The 19893-nt window shown below is 37.5% G+C and overlaps 1 protein-coding gene across 4 annotated transcripts in view; it reads right to left on the bottom strand.

Annotated features, from left to right (window-relative positions):
• Positions 1–1423: 1423 nt before the first annotated feature.
• hdac7a (histone deacetylase 7a) overlaps positions 1424–19893 on the bottom strand; it is a 72883-nt gene continuing 54413 nt past the window's right edge. For all 4 annotated transcript variants that reach the window (XM_055048272.1, XM_055048270.1, XM_055048268.1 and 1 more), the window contains 15 exons: positions 18996–19199; positions 18605–18827; positions 16745–16878; positions 16472–16592; positions 16299–16348; positions 15118–15225; positions 14325–14380; positions 13483–13570; positions 13278–13397; positions 13097–13194; positions 7440–7558; positions 6505–6638; positions 6287–6368; positions 5483–5621; positions 1424–5407 (listed from right to left, as the gene is read on the bottom strand). In XM_055048272.1, coding sequence (XP_054904247.1) covers positions 5365–5407; positions 5483–5621; positions 6287–6368; positions 6505–6638; positions 7440–7558; positions 13097–13194; positions 13278–13397; positions 13483–13570; positions 14325–14380; positions 15118–15225; positions 16299–16348; positions 16472–16592; positions 16745–16878; positions 18605–18827; positions 18996–19199 — 1719 coding nt within the window. In that variant the 3' untranslated portion in view covers positions 1424–5364. The remainder of the gene's footprint in view (positions 5408–5482; positions 5622–6286; positions 6369–6504; positions 6639–7439; positions 7559–13096; positions 13195–13277; positions 13398–13482; positions 13571–14324; positions 14381–15117; positions 15226–16298; positions 16349–16471; positions 16593–16744; positions 16879–18604; positions 18828–18995; positions 19200–19893) is intronic.

Raw genomic sequence — 19893 nt, 5'->3', positions numbered from 1 at the left:
GGTTACCTACTAAAAAAAAAAATCCCACAGTATGGTGCTGCCACAACCATTGTTAACCAAAAGAATATTTTGTGCAGGGTGATGCCTGGCAGCAAACTGCAAAAAGGATCTCTTACATCTGTCTCTTAACAATGTCTTTCTTCTAGTCTCTTTTCCACAAAGTCTGGATTTCATGAAATGCACAGCTTATAGTTGAGTTCTCCCACCAAGTCGTAGAAAAACAACAAAGAGCAAAGTTCTGCAGAAAATACTAGGATGAACACAAATAAGCAGGTGTAAGATTGTTTGCTCTAAAGAAATAAATCCTTCTTCTGATTGGTTTGGACATTTTGGAAAATCAGAGAGCAAGAGCCCCGAGTCATGATGCAACGCATGTGTCATGCTGCTTCTCATCCAATGGAGACGGCTGACTCCCACTTCTACCCCAAAACCTCTGCCATCAATAAAGAGTGGGATCAAAACGTCCTCCAAAAACAACCGTTTCCAACAGTCAGGGAGTGTTTTAACATGATGGAGCACAATATTACAATGTAATGGTGATAAAGTAGAATATTGAAAGATTTAAGCTTTTGAATTTCCTATTTTTGAACTCAGTTTAAAACTTTTACACTGTTAAACCTAATTAGTTATTCTAATTTTGGTACATGCCGATAAACCCCAAAGATTTCTAAAGCTACTTTTTTAAAACTATTTACTTAAGAAATTACAGGATTGAAACGGTTCCTGGCTCCTGCTTTTTATTTGTTTCTTCTACTCAAACTTTGACAGAAAATACAGAAAGCAGTGATCGGTTGCTCACTTTTTCCAATAAAACAAACACAATAGGGTGGTAATGAGGATGAACAAACAACTCACTTGTAGCTATGTATGCACAGAAATATCTCCTAAGATATTTTCTAGCATATAAGACTGAGCTCTGAAAGAGGCTCAATCTGAATGACTGCATGAATGAAGCTTTTCATTTTAAATATCTTAAACTATCTTAAAACTAATTGTGACAAAAAAGTTGTTAGCTGCTGCTGGCACTAATAATAATAATAATAATAATAATAATAATAATAATAATAATAATAATAATAATAATAATAATAATAATAATCCCACATTGTGGGATTACTTGCCGGCCAATTCTGACTGTCACATGCCCTTTCACATGACTTCAAATTAAGTAAAGTGATTTTTAAAATGTTTTTACCTCAAAAGGCCCTCAATGTATGTCAATCAAGTGCTAAGTATACCTTTGTAAAAATAAAATAAAATAAAAAAATCACTTCATTTCTCTAATCTTGACCAAAGTGAAGTTATAATCAGTAATCTTTTTCAATTAAATACAATGTTACAGTTTACAGTGTAAGTCAAAGCAGTAAGTCAAGACAAAGAGCATAGTGCATGTTTGCACAAGAATTAAAGACAAAAACAAGCCTTAGAGCAGAGAATTGTTTTAATCAAGAAGAAAAGGCAAAAAGTATAAAATAGACAATCTTTCTATACATACACATAGTAGGAAATGTGAATGAAAAATACAAGTTAAGTAAGAATGAAACAAAGATTTCAATGTCATGTTCTGAGATACAAAGTTACTTTAAGTCCAGTTAGTTTAAAAACTACCAATACACATGCTACTGAATGCGTCAAGGCACACGTGTGACGTGTATTTTGGTCTCAGTTTCTATTTACAGCATCTTTCTTTAAGAAGAATGTACAAATTACATCAGTAATGAAAGGAATGAAGAGCTGAGGCAGAACTGGCCTCTTCGTAAGACAAATACAAGGGGGGAACTATCATACAGAGGTCATTTACAGTATTCGATGGATGCACTCGGACACTTTAATACTTGCCAACGCATGCACACAACACATGAGAGAAGTGCACACACAATCACAGACAACATTTTACCTCACAGACGACACGCATGCAGCTGCTGCTTGCCACGCTGGATGAGACAGACACAGCGCTTTGTTTCAATGCTGACACCTCCCACTGAGAAAATTAGGAACAAACTCCAACCATGACAGAAAACTCGCCATGACAGAAAACAGACTTCTCTCAGTTCTGCAGAAACAGTCCAACCTTTGCTGGGAAGAAAATCTGCAGGGTTTGATTGTGAAAAAGGCTGGCACAGTTTTCTGAGTGACAAACCCATATTTCCTTCAGTTCAAGTCTCCTTCATCTTTAAACACGGAAGAAGTAAAAAAAAAAAAATCAACAATACTCTGAGTAAACTATCAAATTGTGAGAGAAGATTAAAAGTTTAGAATTTCTGAGTAAAAAACAAATAGCAAAGAGAAACTATGAAGCCACATTGCATCTTAATTAGTATAAGTTTTAGGAGGTTAGTGTCCAGAAGTATGAGAAGTTTGAACCATTTTCATCCAGAAAATACACGCAGCCAACCTCAGCTCTGGTCTAAAACAATGTTAGCACGACTTATCCAAACCCGGTGTAATGTAGGATGCATAGAACAAAGTTTGACAATCTCCATTTTACAACTAACAAACACAATCTTGCTTTTCATAGATATTGGTATGCAAAGTCCTGAAAGATTGGCTTGCTCACCATCAGCTTCTGTGGTAAACTGTAGCTGTTTGACAAGAGGAGTTGCTACAGATACACAGAAGATTCTCACATGGAGATACAACTACCAACAATTTTTTTTTCTTCAACAAACAAAAACTGTTTTCTTAATTAAAATGAGACTCGTTCCTTAAAAAAACATCTGAACAGAGTGAGTCATTATAGTCAAGCAAAAAGTTTAGAAAAGACTGCATATGTGACATGTGCCTTAGTCCAAAAGTTAGAATACCATATTCCAAAGATTAGGCCTGTTCTCATGTCACTTCCATACAGTTCCCCCTCTGCCAGCAGCAGATCGCTTTAAGGCAGATTTTTCTTTGGGTCGTTGTAAGAGATGCAACAGTCTTGTGGCTGATATCGTCCGAAATTCAGCTTGATCCCCCCACCACACCTGGTGCTAACTACAACTCTCTTTGATGTGGAAGTTGCTTTTTAAGACTAGAGTCCTCGAAGTTAGCAACTTTTGGTCTCTGTGAAGTGTTTAAAATTTAAGAAAAATGAACCAGAAAAGTAGAAGGAGCTAATTGAAAGAACAAGGGTTAGACTTCTGCCCAGGTCCTCTTGAAAATGAAATCCAGATGTCAACGGGGTTTACCTGGTTAAATAAAGGAAATAACAAAAATAAAAAAAATCTAGGATTGATTGTTTACCAATGATAGTCATGCTAATTGCTAATGCATGATGCTAAAAGCTAAATAACAATTCTGAAATAATTTTGTCATTATTTTAAAATAGTAAAAAGCCCATATTACAGTAAGTGTTCTCTGACACATGCAGGCTTTTAATTACAGGTTCTAGAAGCTTCATTACGCCCAGGCAATCCTGAGCAGCATTTACCTTCACTGTCCTCCAGGTCTCATAAGTGTGATTCAACTGAGGAGGTCCTCCTGTAGCATCATCCAAAGCTAAATGCAATATTTTTCCTCAAAGGAATATAATACTCAATATATTCAAAAGAAGATTAAGTTTGGGAAGCTGCAATTGGCTGTTTTTTTGTATATCAGTGAATCCAGGAGTCGCATTTATTTTTTGTGATGCTAATTGGGTGAAACCCCAAAGGATGGAAATAAGGAGGACTGCACTATTAGCTTCTAAGACGGTTTCCAATGTATATTATATAATGTTTATTACGATATAGTTGATGTTTCAATTATTAAAATAGGCACCTATAGGCATGTTTAGAGGGCGTCTCACATATCCATGGCCCTTAACCCAGGAAACACCCGGGGTCGACAGTACAGATTGACTGAACGTGTTGATGCTTTTCTGGTTCATTGTTTCACAGAACCTCATCTACAAAGTTTATGCCTCCATATTCCATTTCAGTATCATCTTATATAACCCTTTGTTTACAGACTTTTGTGGTTTATTTATGGCCCCAATGTCAGCAATGTCAGATCAACACTATGCTTTCATTTTTTGTGGTTTTTGTGGTTGCTCCTTTAGTTCTTGCAGCCAACATGTCTGTTTGCGTTTGCTGATTTTGTCTTGCTTTGTTGTACTGAATGCACAACATATTTCAAAATAAAAAAGAGGTTTTAACCAGAAAGTGGAATTGGGTCACATTGACATTAATAGTTGGGATCTTTACATAACACTGGATATCGGAAATTGGCCACAGAAATTTGATTGGTGCATCTCTTGTCATAGTAAGTGCTTCAACAGTACTGCTTATATAGAACAATACAATAGTCTTCAGTGGTGCCAGGGTGGAATGATCACGCCTTTAGTCTCAAAAATAAAACATCAATATATAGCATTCAATACTAGTGGTAAAATAATAGTTCATCTTTGCTTTGTACATGTCAGACTGAGTTTTATGTCTGTATGCAAGACAGAGTAAGATGCTGAACAGCAGTGAAAAAAAGATATTCTCGCCTACTTTTATGGTTTAGTTGGCAGGAAATACAACTCTACAGTATTTCGGCCAGCATAAAAAGAGTAAGAAAGGGGGGAAAAAAAGAATTTGGAAACAATATAACAAACACTATTTTATCCAGATCTTCGGAAAAAAAAAACTACAAAGAGGAATTGTGTGATCCCAGAGCTTTGGAATTTCTTATGGTTCACATTAAGGACTGAACAGTGCAATAAAACAACAAAGGACAATTGTCCTTTTTTTCTAGAAACCACAGTTGTCCATTTTGTGTCTTCATTCACTCTCTTTCCTTGAGTTCTTTACCGTCATGGTCTAGTGGTTAAACTGTCTCAGCACGTTTCTCTTTGTCGCCGTCTTTGTTGCAATGCTGTTGTGTGTTGACCCGTTGCACGTCCGACAAGGTGTGTCTGTTTATCGTCCCCTTTGGTCAGCGTTTGCTCCAGGTCTCACATGTGAAGTCCTTCTCACTGTGAAACCTGTTGCTGGGGCTTCACAAAAAAAAATAAAAATAAAAATACACGGGGTGAGGTTAAGGCACCAAATCAGCTGCTGGTACACAGTGCTTCAAGAAGAATCTCAACTGATCTCCAAAACTGTTTATTTCTTTTTTGTCTCCGATAGCTCTTTGAGTGGCTGTCAGTCAGGAGAGATGAGGAGTCTGTCAGAGTGGACTTGTATTGCTCTTTGGTGAGGTTTCCCAAGGTTTCTCAGCTGCAGGTAGTGCTACAAGTGGTTACCAGATCTGAGGTTCGATCTTGTGTGTCGGCTGGTGTGATTGAGTGTGAAGAAGGCTAACTGGTGTGGGGAAGAAGGAGATGGGCTGAGTGGCATTGCAAAAAACCCAGACAGCGCCATGGAGAACCCGTGGTTGGTGAGGCACTTTTTTTTTCTTGAATTTCTGCAAGTTCTCCTACATGGAGTTGCTTTCGTGATCCATCGGCTCGTCCAGGAGCCTGGAGGGAAGGAGCACGTTAGTCAGATGGCATTGTGTGTGAGTGTGTTTTTGGCGTGTTGGGAGGAACGTGTACCTCTTGTTGGAGATGACTCCCACAGAGAGCGAGGCCAAAGCGTTTACAGTGTCCGTCTCCTCGCAGTCCCGACTCTGAGCGGCAGCGTACGACCTGCCCACCGATCCACTGTGGGCCTTCACACTCTGCCAGTACTGACCTGCAGCGCGCACACACAGTCATCCAGTTTGCTTATTAGTTCATGTAATGATTCAAATTCAGCCAATTCATAACAAATGTCATCTCATGGCACTTTATAAGAAAGTCATTTAAATTTAATCACACATACATTCCAATTAAGCTCAATTAATTATTCAAAGTAGGTTATTAAAAAGTTTCTATCTCAGCAGATTGAGTCAATGACTTGCAGAATTCACTCTTTGTATTTCAGGTTTAACTGAAGAAATCTGAAAAAAATATGTTGTCTATTCTGAGCAATAAACACAGGTTTAAGATTAGTCTTTATTTAAAACGACTTGTTGTATTGAGAGACATTTTAAAACAACAATTAACAGCAGTTTTGGGTGCGCCAATGTAAACGTCATAGTGCAAGTCAGGATACGGCCATAATTAGCATCATTTTTGAAGGACAGTAGAAATCTTGGAAAAGGATGATCACTTTGCATTGAACCTAACATTTTATAGGTAGATTTTAACTCTATATGTCAGTTTATTAAACTTTTTAAATCAGGTCAGGGACTGTAGATGGCTCCTGGGCCTCACTTTGAACACTCCTGCTTTGAACCAAGGGACAGCTGTTAATTGCTCACACAAGAAAAAGGCAGAGAGTGGATAAGTTAAAGTTAACGTGTTGCTGCTGCTCACTTTGTATTTCTATCACAGTCTGGAGGGAGCGCACTGCGTTGGCGTTGGGTTTTTGGAGCAGAACATCCTCTGGCATTGCATCCTGCAAGACAGAGTCAAAGCCAAGACAAAAAAAAAAAACTCTGTTAAATCAGAGAAAATAGCAGTAGACCTAAAAAAGTAATTCTAGGACATAAATTAGTTACTTTTAACAAATTCAATTACCCAGGATGCCTTACCTGTATACCTAGTAGTTCACTGACGCAGGCTTCAGATGCGTCACAGATGGCTGTGAGGTCATGACCTCCCTCAAGGGCCAGAATCAGACGGCCTCCAGCGAGGGACATGAGCTGGCGGGTTAGGAAGCCAAAGCCTGAAGCAAACACAGAAACATTCACAGGAGGAATGGCTTAGTTCAAACATGAGGAGCAGTAAGGCTGGCAGGTGACCTGCAGTTACAACACCAACAGCTACAAAAACTGTTATGGAAACAGTGACAAAGCCAAAAATGGAAAAGGCCACTTCAAGTGTTTTCCAACAACATAGAATCAATTTGTAGTACAATTAAGTAGCTCTGCTATTTAATTGTTGTTATAAAAGAAATATGACACAGTAATGTAATGCCTTTAAATTAAGCCTCTGTCTTTTTAAAGAAGCTCCTGTTCTTTTTTTTTTTACCAGTGTTTCTTATAATAACTCACTTAATGAGCTCAGCAGCAGTTTGCTAATTGCAGCTGGCTAGTTTTTTTTTAATCTTTATTTTGTCTTTTTTTTAAGTTGAATGGTTGCCATGGAGATTAAGAGGTATGTTTTGATGAGGGAATAACATTATAACATGATGTTAAGCTTAAAAAAGTCAACTTTTCATAATACTGCCTCTAGTTTTCAATAGAAAGTACACCTGGCTCAGAGCTTTCATGTTTGCAGTGTCTTACTTAATTAATGTTGTCTCAAATGTTATAAATAAAAATGTACGTTTCATACATTGTGGCATAGCAACAAAGTAATAAATAACCACATAATAAATGAGGTGAGATGTGATCCTGCTCTTTGCTCCGTACTGGACACAAGGCCCAACTATCAATTTTGTCCCAAGGACTGTAATAAATATCAGGCAATTAAAGTTTCAAAGAAGACAAGACCACACTGCCTGTGGTTGAAGAGCTGTGCTTACACTTGGCAGAGACTTTGTACCCGCCCAGAGGAGCAGGGTTCCCCTCAGCTGCGTCGAACCCGGCCGACACCAAAACCACATCTGGAGAGAATTCCTGGGCAATGGGCATCACCACAGACCTGCAGGGACACAAACAGGTGATCCATCACTTCATGGAGCAAAGACACCAACCTAAAGGTTCCTAACTTCAACATTCAATCCTGCTCTAAGGAATTTGAGGACGCATTGTTTTATTTTTGGCCTTTTCAACTAATAAAAAGTAAATGCAATGTTTGCACCATGTTATTTGATTGCATTGTTGTTTCTATGTAATATTAGTGTACTATCAGAGTAATTTTTACTGAAGGAATCATAGGATTAAGGAATTCTACCTAGACCTGTAACCATAACCAATATTGCTTGATTATAAATTCATGTTATTACGATAAACAATGACATTGTTGTTTTGGTACCATTTTCAATTACTATAATAGTAATGTCATAATATTGCAAGAACACATTCTCAAAGATCCATAAACTTTCAATTCTAATGAGCATTTAACATTGGAACTGGAGGACATTTTAAATATCCAAAACAAATAAAGAAAAACAACAGAAAAAACTAATGAAATGAATCATAACATCTCTAAATGAAATTGTTATTCGGAAAAAGGGCAAATTGAGACAAAGCACCAAACTGAAGACTTTATTAACCATCCAGTATATAGAAGAAAGAGACAATAGAAAAAAACTGAAATCATGCAAATTGAAATTATTGAACTCATTTAAATTTTTCATGCGATCAATTGATTTACTGTTTATTGAAACAGGCCTCATTTTACCATTACGTTTTGTCTCATTATGACCACAACGTTTAATGTTTTTGGCATTGATCACCACAAAGTAGAGCATATTTCTAAAGTGGAAAGAACATTTTATCAAAATTGAATAAATCTAAGTTCATCATTCATTTATTCATAGCATCCTTAAATAAAATTGTTTTAAAAATTGTGCAACAAACTGACTTTAGAAGCCATTTTATTACTTAATCTAAGTGCACATGTTTAATTTGAAGCCAGCATAAGCAAAACAACTTAACTGTGCACTTCACAAAAGTGGTGTTTATGCAAGACAAGGTTGAAAGCGTTTCCCAACTAACAATGCACATTACAATAAACACAGCATCCCCATGGTGAAACGTGGTTTCTGCCTCTTGCAAATGTGATTTTAACAAAGTGCTAACTCATGAGGGCTGAATACAAGCCACAGTCATCATAAACATTTTTAGAAACCATCTTTATTGCAAACACACAATTATCTTTGAACAGGTTCACAATGATGCACTGCTTTGCCTTGTTCTATCCCACAGAATACCAATAAAAGACCTTAAAGCTCATGGGTGTGACCACTTCAGTGAGTATATTTATCTAGTCTCAAGAATAGAAAGATGTTCTACAAGGTAGAGGCTAAAAATAGTAGAGGGATCATTACTGTCTTTAAACAGTCGATCTTTTCAAATAAAGGTAAAACAGGAGTAACTACTGCAATACTTTGATGTATTTCTAACATTTACGCCTCATATCCACTGAGCGGTATGGCCCGGGTCTATACTCTATTTTGTTTGTTTCTGTTGAAACAGACAAAGTAGCGCCCCCTATCACAGCATTCTTGGCCACATTCAGTTGTAAATCCATATAAAAACGGGCCATTTGTGACATGTACTTTGTAAAACCTGTTTTGCTTTGATTCTACCTTTTGGTTGTAGTTTTTGTTTTTGCCAGAATGCGGTGCTGCTATTATATAGAGAGGTGTGACATACAGGAAGTTGAAAAAAAAACAACTAATGTTTTTGCTGATTAGGTGCTTTAAACTGGATGGCCTTAAGGACAATTCACATAACAGGCTACTTTTACTGTGTCTATTTAACTTCAATTTTCAGTCTACATATTGAGAGTGGCAGAAATATTCTCCTGAATAAGCCGGACCACATTTTTGTTAACTGAAGTAAATAACAATGTTAATCAATAGGGAAAAAGTATCACTAACTGAAATTATATTGCATTTATAAAATGAGCCAAAACATACAAGTTATTGATATAATATTTTTCATTTTCTTGTTCATGAGTCCATTTATTAGTCTTTTGAAGTGATGTGAAACAGATTTTTTCCCCTGCACCAGCAGTTTATGTCAGCTGTTGGCAAATTATGGCACTCCACAATAACTCAGTCGCAAAATGGCGGCAGCAAATGTTGTGAGAAAACACTGGTCAGTTGATAATTTAATGAGATCTTCTGTTGAGTGTTCATGACCCGAATCAATAAAAAAAATAAAAAATAAATAAATACTTGACATTCTTGAATTCTGCACTGAAAAATAAAGCAAAGTATGAAAAACTGAAACTTTTACTGTGACAAATAAAAACTAAACTAAAACTAAACAGTACTTAAATAAAATAGCTAATAAAAACTAGCAAACACATTCTAAAAACTAATTAAAGCTATCTACGTAAGAGAAAAAGGCCACAATGAAATAAAACTATGATGAAAAAATCCAAACTATTGTAACCCGGTACAGATCTGACTCATGTTGTACAGCTCAGTGTAAATAAGGCATTAGATTAAAGTGAAGTGTTGTGGGAGAACAATTTAAGAATGAACGATATAAACACATTAAAGGAGTTATTATGAGCCCAATTAAAGAGCTACAGCAACAATGAAGCTCTCCAAGTGTAAGTCAGCTCAACTGTAAATAATGATATTGATAAGACATATAAATGAAGCTATATCTTCTGGTTTGTCAGCAATTTACCTGGACAGCCTCATAAAGATAACAAATACTTATGATCCAATCTAAAGACTCATTAACTTGACAAGTGACACAAACTGTGGCAGATCCCAAACTCAGCAGCTCAAACTGCGTTGACAAAGGACTATTGTTTCTCTGTTGGAGAAGCTACAATACCTCAAGTGAGACAGGTCCACTTGACGGAGTGAGTTTGCTGTCAGTTCTTATGCATGATGCATATTTCCACAACGTTGTTGTTTGTTGCGGGAAAATTTTTTTTAAAAAACTGCATCGGGGCTAAGAGGTGGAAAGAAGCTCGACTCATGCAGCCCCACGCTGCAGGTCGGTGAAGTTCAAAGCCGCGAAGCGCGGGTCTGTTTCCCATTAGAGGCTTGTCACTCTCTTCACGTCATTGGACACAGAAAGAGAGAGAGGAAAAACAGTCCATCTGGGATCCATTTACTTTCATTATTCTGCCTGGGGTCTAAGTAGACCTCCCTCCCCTTCATACCACCATGCAAACGGACAACGTGAGCTTAAAGGATGCAAAGAGTCAAAAAGTACAAATGAGTTTGAGAATTTGCATAGAAACGTAAACACAAATTGCACAAACACAGAAAGGTTTTGATTCCCACAAGGATTCCTTGAAACAAAGAGCATGAGCCCACTCTTCACTCGCTCTCGTAAACAACAGTAAACCGCAAAAAAACCAACCCCACCTCCTCTGTAGGCCCATTAAAAACTAGCACGGTGCCCCCCGGAGCGCGTAACTACAGGCATCCTGATGGGAACAGGGCGGGGTGAGGTTAAAGGAGAGGAGGGGATGCTTATTAAAGATCAATAAGAAGAGAGGACAGGAAGAGGGGGAACGTGCCGGTTCTTGGCGAGGCTTGGCGTGATGGAAACTGAGGGGGTGGAGAGGTAAGAGTGCAGGGATACGGTGAAAATGCAGCAAAGCAGCTTCTTTCAAGCATGAACGCACACAAACTTATCCTCGTAAAACACATTCCGGTAAAGATTTTTTTTTCATTCAAACCATAAAATGTTTGAAAGCATTGTGTGCTACACAATGCGAAGAAGTGGTGGTGAAGAGCTGGAGGACTTTAAAGCATCTCGTTTGGGCCTAACCCAATAAATATACTTTGTAGAACAGAATGTGTATCTTAAAATCTTATAACTATGTTTGTTATGATGAAATGCTATAAACTAAATATAGGGCAATTCCAGGAGGACACCTGTTTGAGGCCATAAGGTTGAGACTGGAGGGCCTCCAACAGGAGGGCAAAAAGCTGCTCACTGATGATGATTAGCTAGCACTGGTTTTAGCCGTTAAGTTGTCAATATAATGCGCTAACTCTTAAATGCGTGCATCGTATGTCAAAGAAAAAGGAGCACAATGTGTTGCTGCTAATTGTCAACACTACAACAACTGGAAAACAACGTCCAATTTCACAAGTCAATAAAAAGTTGTAATTAAAAAAATAATGAGGGAGAGGGAAGTAGGTCAGTTATGCTGGCTTGACTTTGACAACTTCAACATATAGATGTGCTGCTCAATTCAGTTTCTTTGCAATTAAAATATAAGGGAGCCACAACTCTATTCTCTAGCAGAACATCAAAAGAGCAGGTGTTTAAATTAGCTCATCAGCCACCGCTGTGTTTATACCATCACTTATTAATACCTGCAAAATAAACGTAGAGCCTGAAAATACTGTAATGGATTTTTCTGTTCTTTGTGCAGTAAATGTTTTTTTTGTTTTTTTTTTGGTGTTGAACACCAGTGAAACTTTTGTCAGGCCTATGTGTAGCACATCCGACCCAGAGAATGAAAGAAAAAGAAAACGAGTGGTTTTGAGTTATACTTACTTTTGCTTTGGGACACTGAAATAAATTAGTGATAGCCACGTGTACAGATTTCATTTAGGTATCAAAATTGTTCTACAGAGGCAGCACAGGTAGAGATGGCATGTTAAAAAATAGCTTTTTTTTCCTCCGGCGTGAGGCCCGGGCGCATAATTTCTGGATGTAAACAATAACATGCAACGTGGCTAAAAACTGGACACTTATTGTTTATTGCCATTAAACATGATCTGCTTTGTCTCAGAAACTCTCTAGAGTCACAATGAAAATTTCTGTCTTTCTACCGGTGCAGTCAGTGGAAATGCCAGACGGCAGGTTCATACTTCACAGGGTCAGTCTCAACAGAATACAGTTCATTTTTTTCTTAAAACTAGCTAATATAAAAGCTATTACATTTGAAGGATCGACACATTTCAAGCAGATCGTCAGCAGACATTCAACTGTTTTCTGTGAATTTTGATCCATTCCTTAGAAGAATCATAGAAACATGGATTTGGTTTGTTTCTATGTGAAAACAAGTAGGCACATGTGCATCTGTCAACTCTTCGCTGTGGCTCTTTTTCCCATAACCACACAGTTTCCCCACGTTTCCTCCAGGTTTAATATCGCAGACGACCAAAACGACCACACGACTGATTCTTTATTGGTGCTAAACACCCACCAATGACAATTACCTTACCCACCACCAGGAAGTCATGCATCCGCAGTCTATCCAAAACAAGACCTGGAGAGTAGTTAAAGTAAAACATCTGAGGCTGCTGGAAAAACCAGGGAGCAGCCAACACATGCTCTCCAAATGACAAAGATTCTCAATTACGCCAGAAGTGCGTCAGAGACAATGTGCAGCCGAGACGCTGATCAGCCAGGTTGTTTGTTGTGGCTCGGTGTGAAGGAAACGAGGGGAAATTTTCTAATTAAGGCTTGTGTGAATTATTCTAGTGCTAATCAATAAAAATGTCAAACCAATTAACTGAGATAAATGTCCCCTGTTTCAGTGAGTTGCGGTGAAACAAAGAGAAGGAGCCACTTGTACCTGAATGCAGCAAGGTACTCAGCATCTCCCATGGGCGGCTCCAAGCCTCCAGTCCACGCTATGTTCACATTGAAGCCCTCACCGGCTCCAGAACCGACCTGAAACCCATGATACAGAGTCAGGCCCAGTGTTTCTCTGATGCTTCGCTTTTCATTGAATATAAGAGCTATTTTCACCCAACCTCAGTTGGTGAACCGCTGCCAGGGAAGAAGTTTGCGTCATCGTAGCGATGAAGTGAAATGTAGAGAACGCTGGGGTCGCTGTAGAACACCTCCTGGGTGCCGTTACCATGGTGAACGTCCTATAAAAAGAATATCCACTAATTAAATCAATAAAACACACACAGGATATGAATTTGTATTAAGGCTTTGCTGACAGAGTCTCACCCAGTCGACAATGAGGATCTTGCTGACATTGAGCTTCTGCTGAAGCTGCTTGGCAGCTATGGCAACAGAGTTAAAATAACAGAAACCCCTAAAAGACAAACACAGAAAAATAAAAGCTAAATAAAAACATGAAAAATAACAAGTTTAGTTAGAACAGAAAATCCTACAATTATGAACTAATTTGTGTTACTATTTCCTTTTGCTGGTTTGATTATTTTTATAATTTATATTTGATGAAAGCATTAAAATGTTTTTATTAAGGTGTTGTTAGTAATAAATAGTATAGAGTCAGAATCAGTTTTATTGGAAAATTAAAGAAATTAAATATATGACTTTTTTTGATTGAAATGTAAAATTTGATCAGATAAAGAAAAGATTCAAAATTAAAGAAATAAATTTTGGCTTGTTGGTTGTAAACAGAAAGCCTAAAATTCATAGAAAGATGGATGTATCTCATTTTCACATTTTTATCAAAGCAATATTCTAAGCCTAAATTAGATGGACTGTTGTTATAAGGTCCTCTTAAAATTAGTAATATCTTATATTTCACTTCTGTAAATTCTGAACACAAATTCTGATCACAGACACATTTCTCAAAATATTACCTAAATGTTTACTGCATTGGTTTCTATTGCTTTGTCAAGCTTCCATTACTAAGAAATGGTTTTATAGCATTTGCAACGGAAAAGTTGCTGAAAATCGTCTCCAAACACATCAGACTATTCCAAAAAGGTTTTCAGAGAAGAAAAGCCCATAAACAAACAACAAAAGAAAAAATGAGGAGAAAAAAAAAGTACATTTACTGTGGTTGTACAAAACACAGAGCATATATACACACTCACATTGGGTTGGACGGGTCGGCGTGATGTCCTGGCGGTCTGACCACAGCAAAGCCATTCTGTACAGCAGATAAAGACGTGTTAACCTGCGACTCATTAATTATGATGCTATTGTCAGCATGCTGCATTTTAACTTGCCATAACAAATTTAATATTAAATGATTTGTTTTAATTTTTCATCTTTAATATTCTTTACTGCTAACAGTAAAACACATTTTTTATGAAGGTCACTTGAAGTAGTCATGGCAAAAACAGATGTGATTCTTTCTACCAATGACAAACTAGTTCTTCCACTAAACAAATTAGTTCCTGCAAAGAAGTAAATTAGTATATGTTGAAATTAAAAACAGGCATCTATCGTATCCTTAATGGGAAAAACATCCTTTGTGAGAGGATTCCTGTAAATCTGACTTCTGATGATAAAAATAAATGGCTATGATTGTTAAGTTTGTGCTCAAACTATAATTTTCTCTGCTTTGCTTTCATAAAAGCGTACATATTAAAACTAGGCCAAAAGGCAATAGAATGTTAATTTAATATCATCCATCCAAATTAAAAGACTCATTTTACATTGAAGGAACCTGATTCTGATTGAATCAGGTTCAATAAGCTTCCTCCTGCTTATTGTTCTGCTATTTTATGTTCAACAAACTGAAAAAATACATAGCAGATAAATCTGGGTTGTAGATGTACTTCACTGCGAGTACATCAAGTTTCAGCATTAATTGCAACTGAAGGAAACATTTTTATTCGACTTCAGCTAACGGTTTAGTATGGCTGCTCTCTGGTTTCTGACCTTGAGTTCTCCTTTGGCCACCCTGAATGACAGCTCAACGACGCTGCCCGCCGCCATGCGTGATGCCGTGGAAGTATGTGACTCATTCCAGATGGTGTCATTGTCCACCTGTCCATCACAACAAACATATCAACATTTAGACACACACTCCTCTACGACCAGGGAAGCTCATAAATGTAATAGAGTAGTGAGAGAAAAAGGTATTGAAATGACTGTAGATCAAAACACAAATAAGGTTTTATGTTTGCCTTCTTTAGAAGAAAAACTCATACATAGATATTTTGGAGGTTGACTGTTTTCTATTTTTTTTGGAATGGAAAATCCCTTTTTGTTTATTCTCTACACCTAAAAAATATTTTTAGTCACCCTTTTGAAAATTTAACAGAGTTCAATTACTTGACTTCAGAAAAAAAACATTTTTAGTACACCATAGTCTGCTTTCAAGTAAAAAAAGACAATCAAATCAAAAAATGAGACCAAAGTGGGGCTACTAAAAGGTAAATATTTTGTTTTGTACTTCCTTGATTCACTGTTACTAAAGGATTTCAATTTGTCATAAGTCAAAGTCTCCACTTGCATCAACCACCGAATTTATAGGATTGTCAAATTGCAGTTGGGGGGGGTGTGCAAAAGCAATCCGGGAGCCACAAATGGCCCATAAACCGCACTTTGAACAACCCTGAGCTACTCTCTATAGTAGAAGTTAACATTTTTGTTAAGTTGCTAAAATAATCTAAACAGTATGAGGGATTTTTTTCCCACTTCCTAACAAGCTGCCACATCTTCAGACAAAGTGAATGCTACTCATAATAACTTTACACAAAATTTAAAAAAACAAATTGTACCTTTAATGTCATCATTTTATATTTTCCACATTCCATAATTCTATTTTTGTTTTTCTCCTTCTTTTCTGTCCATCTGGCTGACAGTAAAAATCCAAAGCATATTTTTCATCCCTGGTCACGGACATGCTGCTTTCATTAGTCCGATCTGTCACGATTCGACACAGGCTGTCAGGACGACCAAGTCCGCTTGCTTTCTTTCTCTCTTTGATATCTTTGCTGCCATCCTTCTTTTGCTCATTTTTTCCATCTTTCTTTAAAACAATGTCACCTTTCATCAAAACAACAATCTGGACGTATTAAGCAGCTTCCACTAAAAGATGAGTGTTTTCCTCTTACCCCGACTCCGCCGCATGGCAACATGACAAACATCCTTTGTGAGAGGATTCCTGTAAAACAGAAACAGTTGAATCTATTTTTAGCATGTTTTATCTTCAGTGTAGATTTAATGGCTCTGAATAGAGAACACATTTCCAAAACATTTGGATCTATCGGTGCAGGGCGTCACCAACCAGCCAGTTTGCGGTTGTCCAGTTTCAGCCTGTTGAGGGGGTTTGTGCCGTAAAGCAACACGTGGCGCTCCGTGTGGACCGACTGCAGCTCCTCCAGGTTGGCCTTTCGACCGCGGATACTCTGCAAGAACAAAACATGAAGGCTTCTCTGAAAACTGCAAATTTACATTAAATCCTACAAAGAAGGGAAAGTGGTAGAACACAGAAATTTGTACACAGCAACATGCAAAGTCATCCTTTAATGCTAACTGTGAGTATGCGTGTGTGCTTTACCTCACACTGCCCTCTCAGGCCTCTCTCTTGCAGTCGTGACCAGATGCTCTGTATTCTCCCAGCATGCTCTGGATGACTGCTGTTGTCTCCACATGTGCATTGGTGTTTTAGCATCTGAGAGTCATAAACCAGCCCTGAAGAAAAGAAAAAAAAGAGACAACAAAATAATGATCAATATTCAGCAGCATGTTCAATACCCTCATATCCAGGAAAAGTCCAGGCTATCAGTAAAAATCTGATCACTATGCAGAAAATTTAAAAAAATATATATTATTATTATATTTTAAAAATGATCTTATATTTATATCGACAGTGTCTGATGTTTTTTTTTTTTTTTTTTTAATATTCAGATTTTATGCAAATTGAAGGTATTCCAAATAGGGATATATTAGATTTCTGACAACAATGTCGTTATGTCGCATTTGTTGATACTGATCCAATACAGAAAAACTGGCTGAATTGACTTGAATGTTTTTGGGTTTTTTTCCAACACAGACAAAAATGTACTGAACAGCAAACTGAAATATATCAGTAGCTTAACAAATTCATTCAAAGACGTAAAAGCACATTTAATGTGTGCAGTAGTAAATTTGGGCCTGTCACAGTAACTTGCTGGACAATCAATTGCTCCAGAAATATTGCAAAAAAAAACCCAACAACATTTGGTACACTCTCTCAACGATCAATAAACTTTCATTTGTAAACAACAATTAACACTAGAACTGGAAAACATTTTAAATATCTCAAAGAAATAAAATAAACAAAAACAACAAATAAAATAATAATGAAGTCACTCACAATGGAAAGCATTAATAAAATGGATTATAAAGTCTCAATAAACAAAATCCTTCTTCTTAAAGTATTAATCGTTATGAAAAAACCAAAAATGCCAGTTAAGCGCCAGAGTGACGCCTTTTGTCATCCATTGTCTTTGGAAGTGAATGAGACTCATAAGGAAAATAAACAATTATGTGACTGGAAATTATTGAGCTAACTTTGATTATCATGTGATCAACAGATTTTTTTGCTTATTGTGACAGGCTGACCTGTATCCTACCTGCCAACAAATTTATTTTCAGAATATGAGTTAAAATATCAGTCAACTGTATGTAAGTATCTAATTTCAGGTCAAAGTGCTTCACAGCTTAAAAACACAAAATAAAAATGATAAAAACATCATACAATAACCAAATGTATAAATGAAACATTGACCAACATGTCAATGTTGATTCAGAAGCAACTCTAAGCAGGTGGGTTTTTAGTCTCGATGTAAAGAAGCTCAGTGTTTCTGCTGTTTTTCAGTTTTCTGGATGTTTGTTTCAGCTTAGTGGTACTTGGAAGCCAAATGCTGTTCTACAGAACCAGAAGACCTGAGAGGTCTGGAAGGTTGAAACAACAGCCACCTCGATATGATTATATATGATTAATTCAACAATTGTTGTCAACTCTAATAATATTTTAATTTATAGAATAACAGTCTGCAGGGTTAGTGGAAAATATGGACTGTATTGCTTGAAAACATGACATTTTGCACAAATGCTAGCAGAGCCACACAAATATATAATTATCTTACCAATGTTTGCTAAGAAATAATTTAATTATAGTGATTGATTGTTTACAGTCATATTTTGTTGTAGAAGATGTTTTTATTAGCCTGAACATAATTTTAAAAGTGGAATTTTTCCGTTTTGTTGCTGTTTGAGAAATGTTGTACTTTCCTGCTATGTTTGCTCACATTCAGTTTGTCTCCCGGGGGCTGAGCCCCTCTTTTCTTTAAAACTTAGTGACGCCCCTGCTGAAAAGAAATGAAATTTGTGTCCTGTCATATTTACGTCGGCACCTTTGGGACACGCGACTCACCGGTGGTGAAGCGGGGTTTGCTGACAGTGTCCTGCGCCGTCAGGCTCAGGGTGTTCTCAGGCGGAGTGAGCGAGGTGGAGGCCGGCAACGAGCGTGTACGCGACAGCGCCCGATGGACGCCAGCCCCGCAGGCCGGCCCACCGCCGCGGAACACGGGCACAACCAGGGTTTCCATCTGCTGGTGCATCTGCTGCAGCTGCTTCTGCTGTTCATATAGCAACGACTGGTCAAAGGGAAAGACACAGAACAGTGTCAAGGAGAGACACAACTGAGAATCTGCTTTTTAAAGAGTTATGTCGCCATCTAGAGGAATAAATACAAACAGCAGATGATCTGCCTGCTTCTTCTGAACTTCTCTGTGGAGGAATGTTTGTGATTTTTTCCCCCGAACCTGGTTGAGTATGAGCGCATGCTGTAGGTTGATTTGCTCTTCGTGGGCTTTGGATCCGGTCGGCTCCGCCTCCCTCTGTGACTCCGCTCGCACTCTGCTCTGGTAGCTGGTCTCCATGGGTGAAGCTCGACCTCCATCCTCAGAATCCATATCCTCAGAAGGGATCTGATGTAGTCTGGGCTTCTCGCTGGACTTGGACATCAGCTGCAGGCAGATGGAACACCGAGATCATTCAGGATGTGAAAAAGATGATGAATTAAGTGACAAAGGGGAGAAATGCTCCACATTTTTGTGGGAAAGTACACCTCTCATGTACTACTAATAATGAAACTGGATTTTTATCTTTTTTTTTCTTCAAATAAAGCATCACACTGGAGTCATTACAGTAGTGCTAAAATCATAGCAGTGAAACTACATGTGAAACTGAAACTGAGGTGCACAGATTTAAAACTGTAACCTTGAGACTGTGAGAACATTCTGAATGTTGCTTACTATTTTTAAAAAGCAAACACAACACAGCACAACACTTCTCACTGAATATTTAAGGCTGTTTCTTTTGTATATTCCTGACATGGTGCAGGTCTTACATTTCATTCATAATTGTCTTAAAAGGTATGAAATTTGAGTTTGTGAAACCTGCAGAAAATGTGAGTTTAGGTCAATAATTCCTTGAAAGTAATGAAAAATACAGTTCCGCAGGCAAATTATTTCACGTACCACTAAAACTTTTTCATCATTTTTATGAGTTATTAACTTAATACAAGCTCACATTTCTTGCTGAAACGCTACTTCTAAGTTTTGTCTTGTTTCATCTGTAATGAGATGTTTGCACTAGACACCAAACTAATTGGTAGGACTTTGTGTTTTTTCTTGAACAGATTTTATGAAACGTGGGTCA

The sequence above is a fragment of the Poeciliopsis prolifica genome, unplaced genomic scaffold (assembly GCF_027474105.1).
Source record: "Poeciliopsis prolifica strain line A6 unplaced genomic scaffold, Auburn_PproV2 SCAFFOLD027, whole genome shotgun sequence".
Classification (NCBI taxonomy): domain Eukaryota; kingdom Metazoa; phylum Chordata; class Actinopteri; order Cyprinodontiformes; family Poeciliidae; genus Poeciliopsis; species Poeciliopsis prolifica.
Note: the sequence above shows the minus strand (reverse complement) of the source record. Positions and strands in the feature narration are given on the sequence as shown.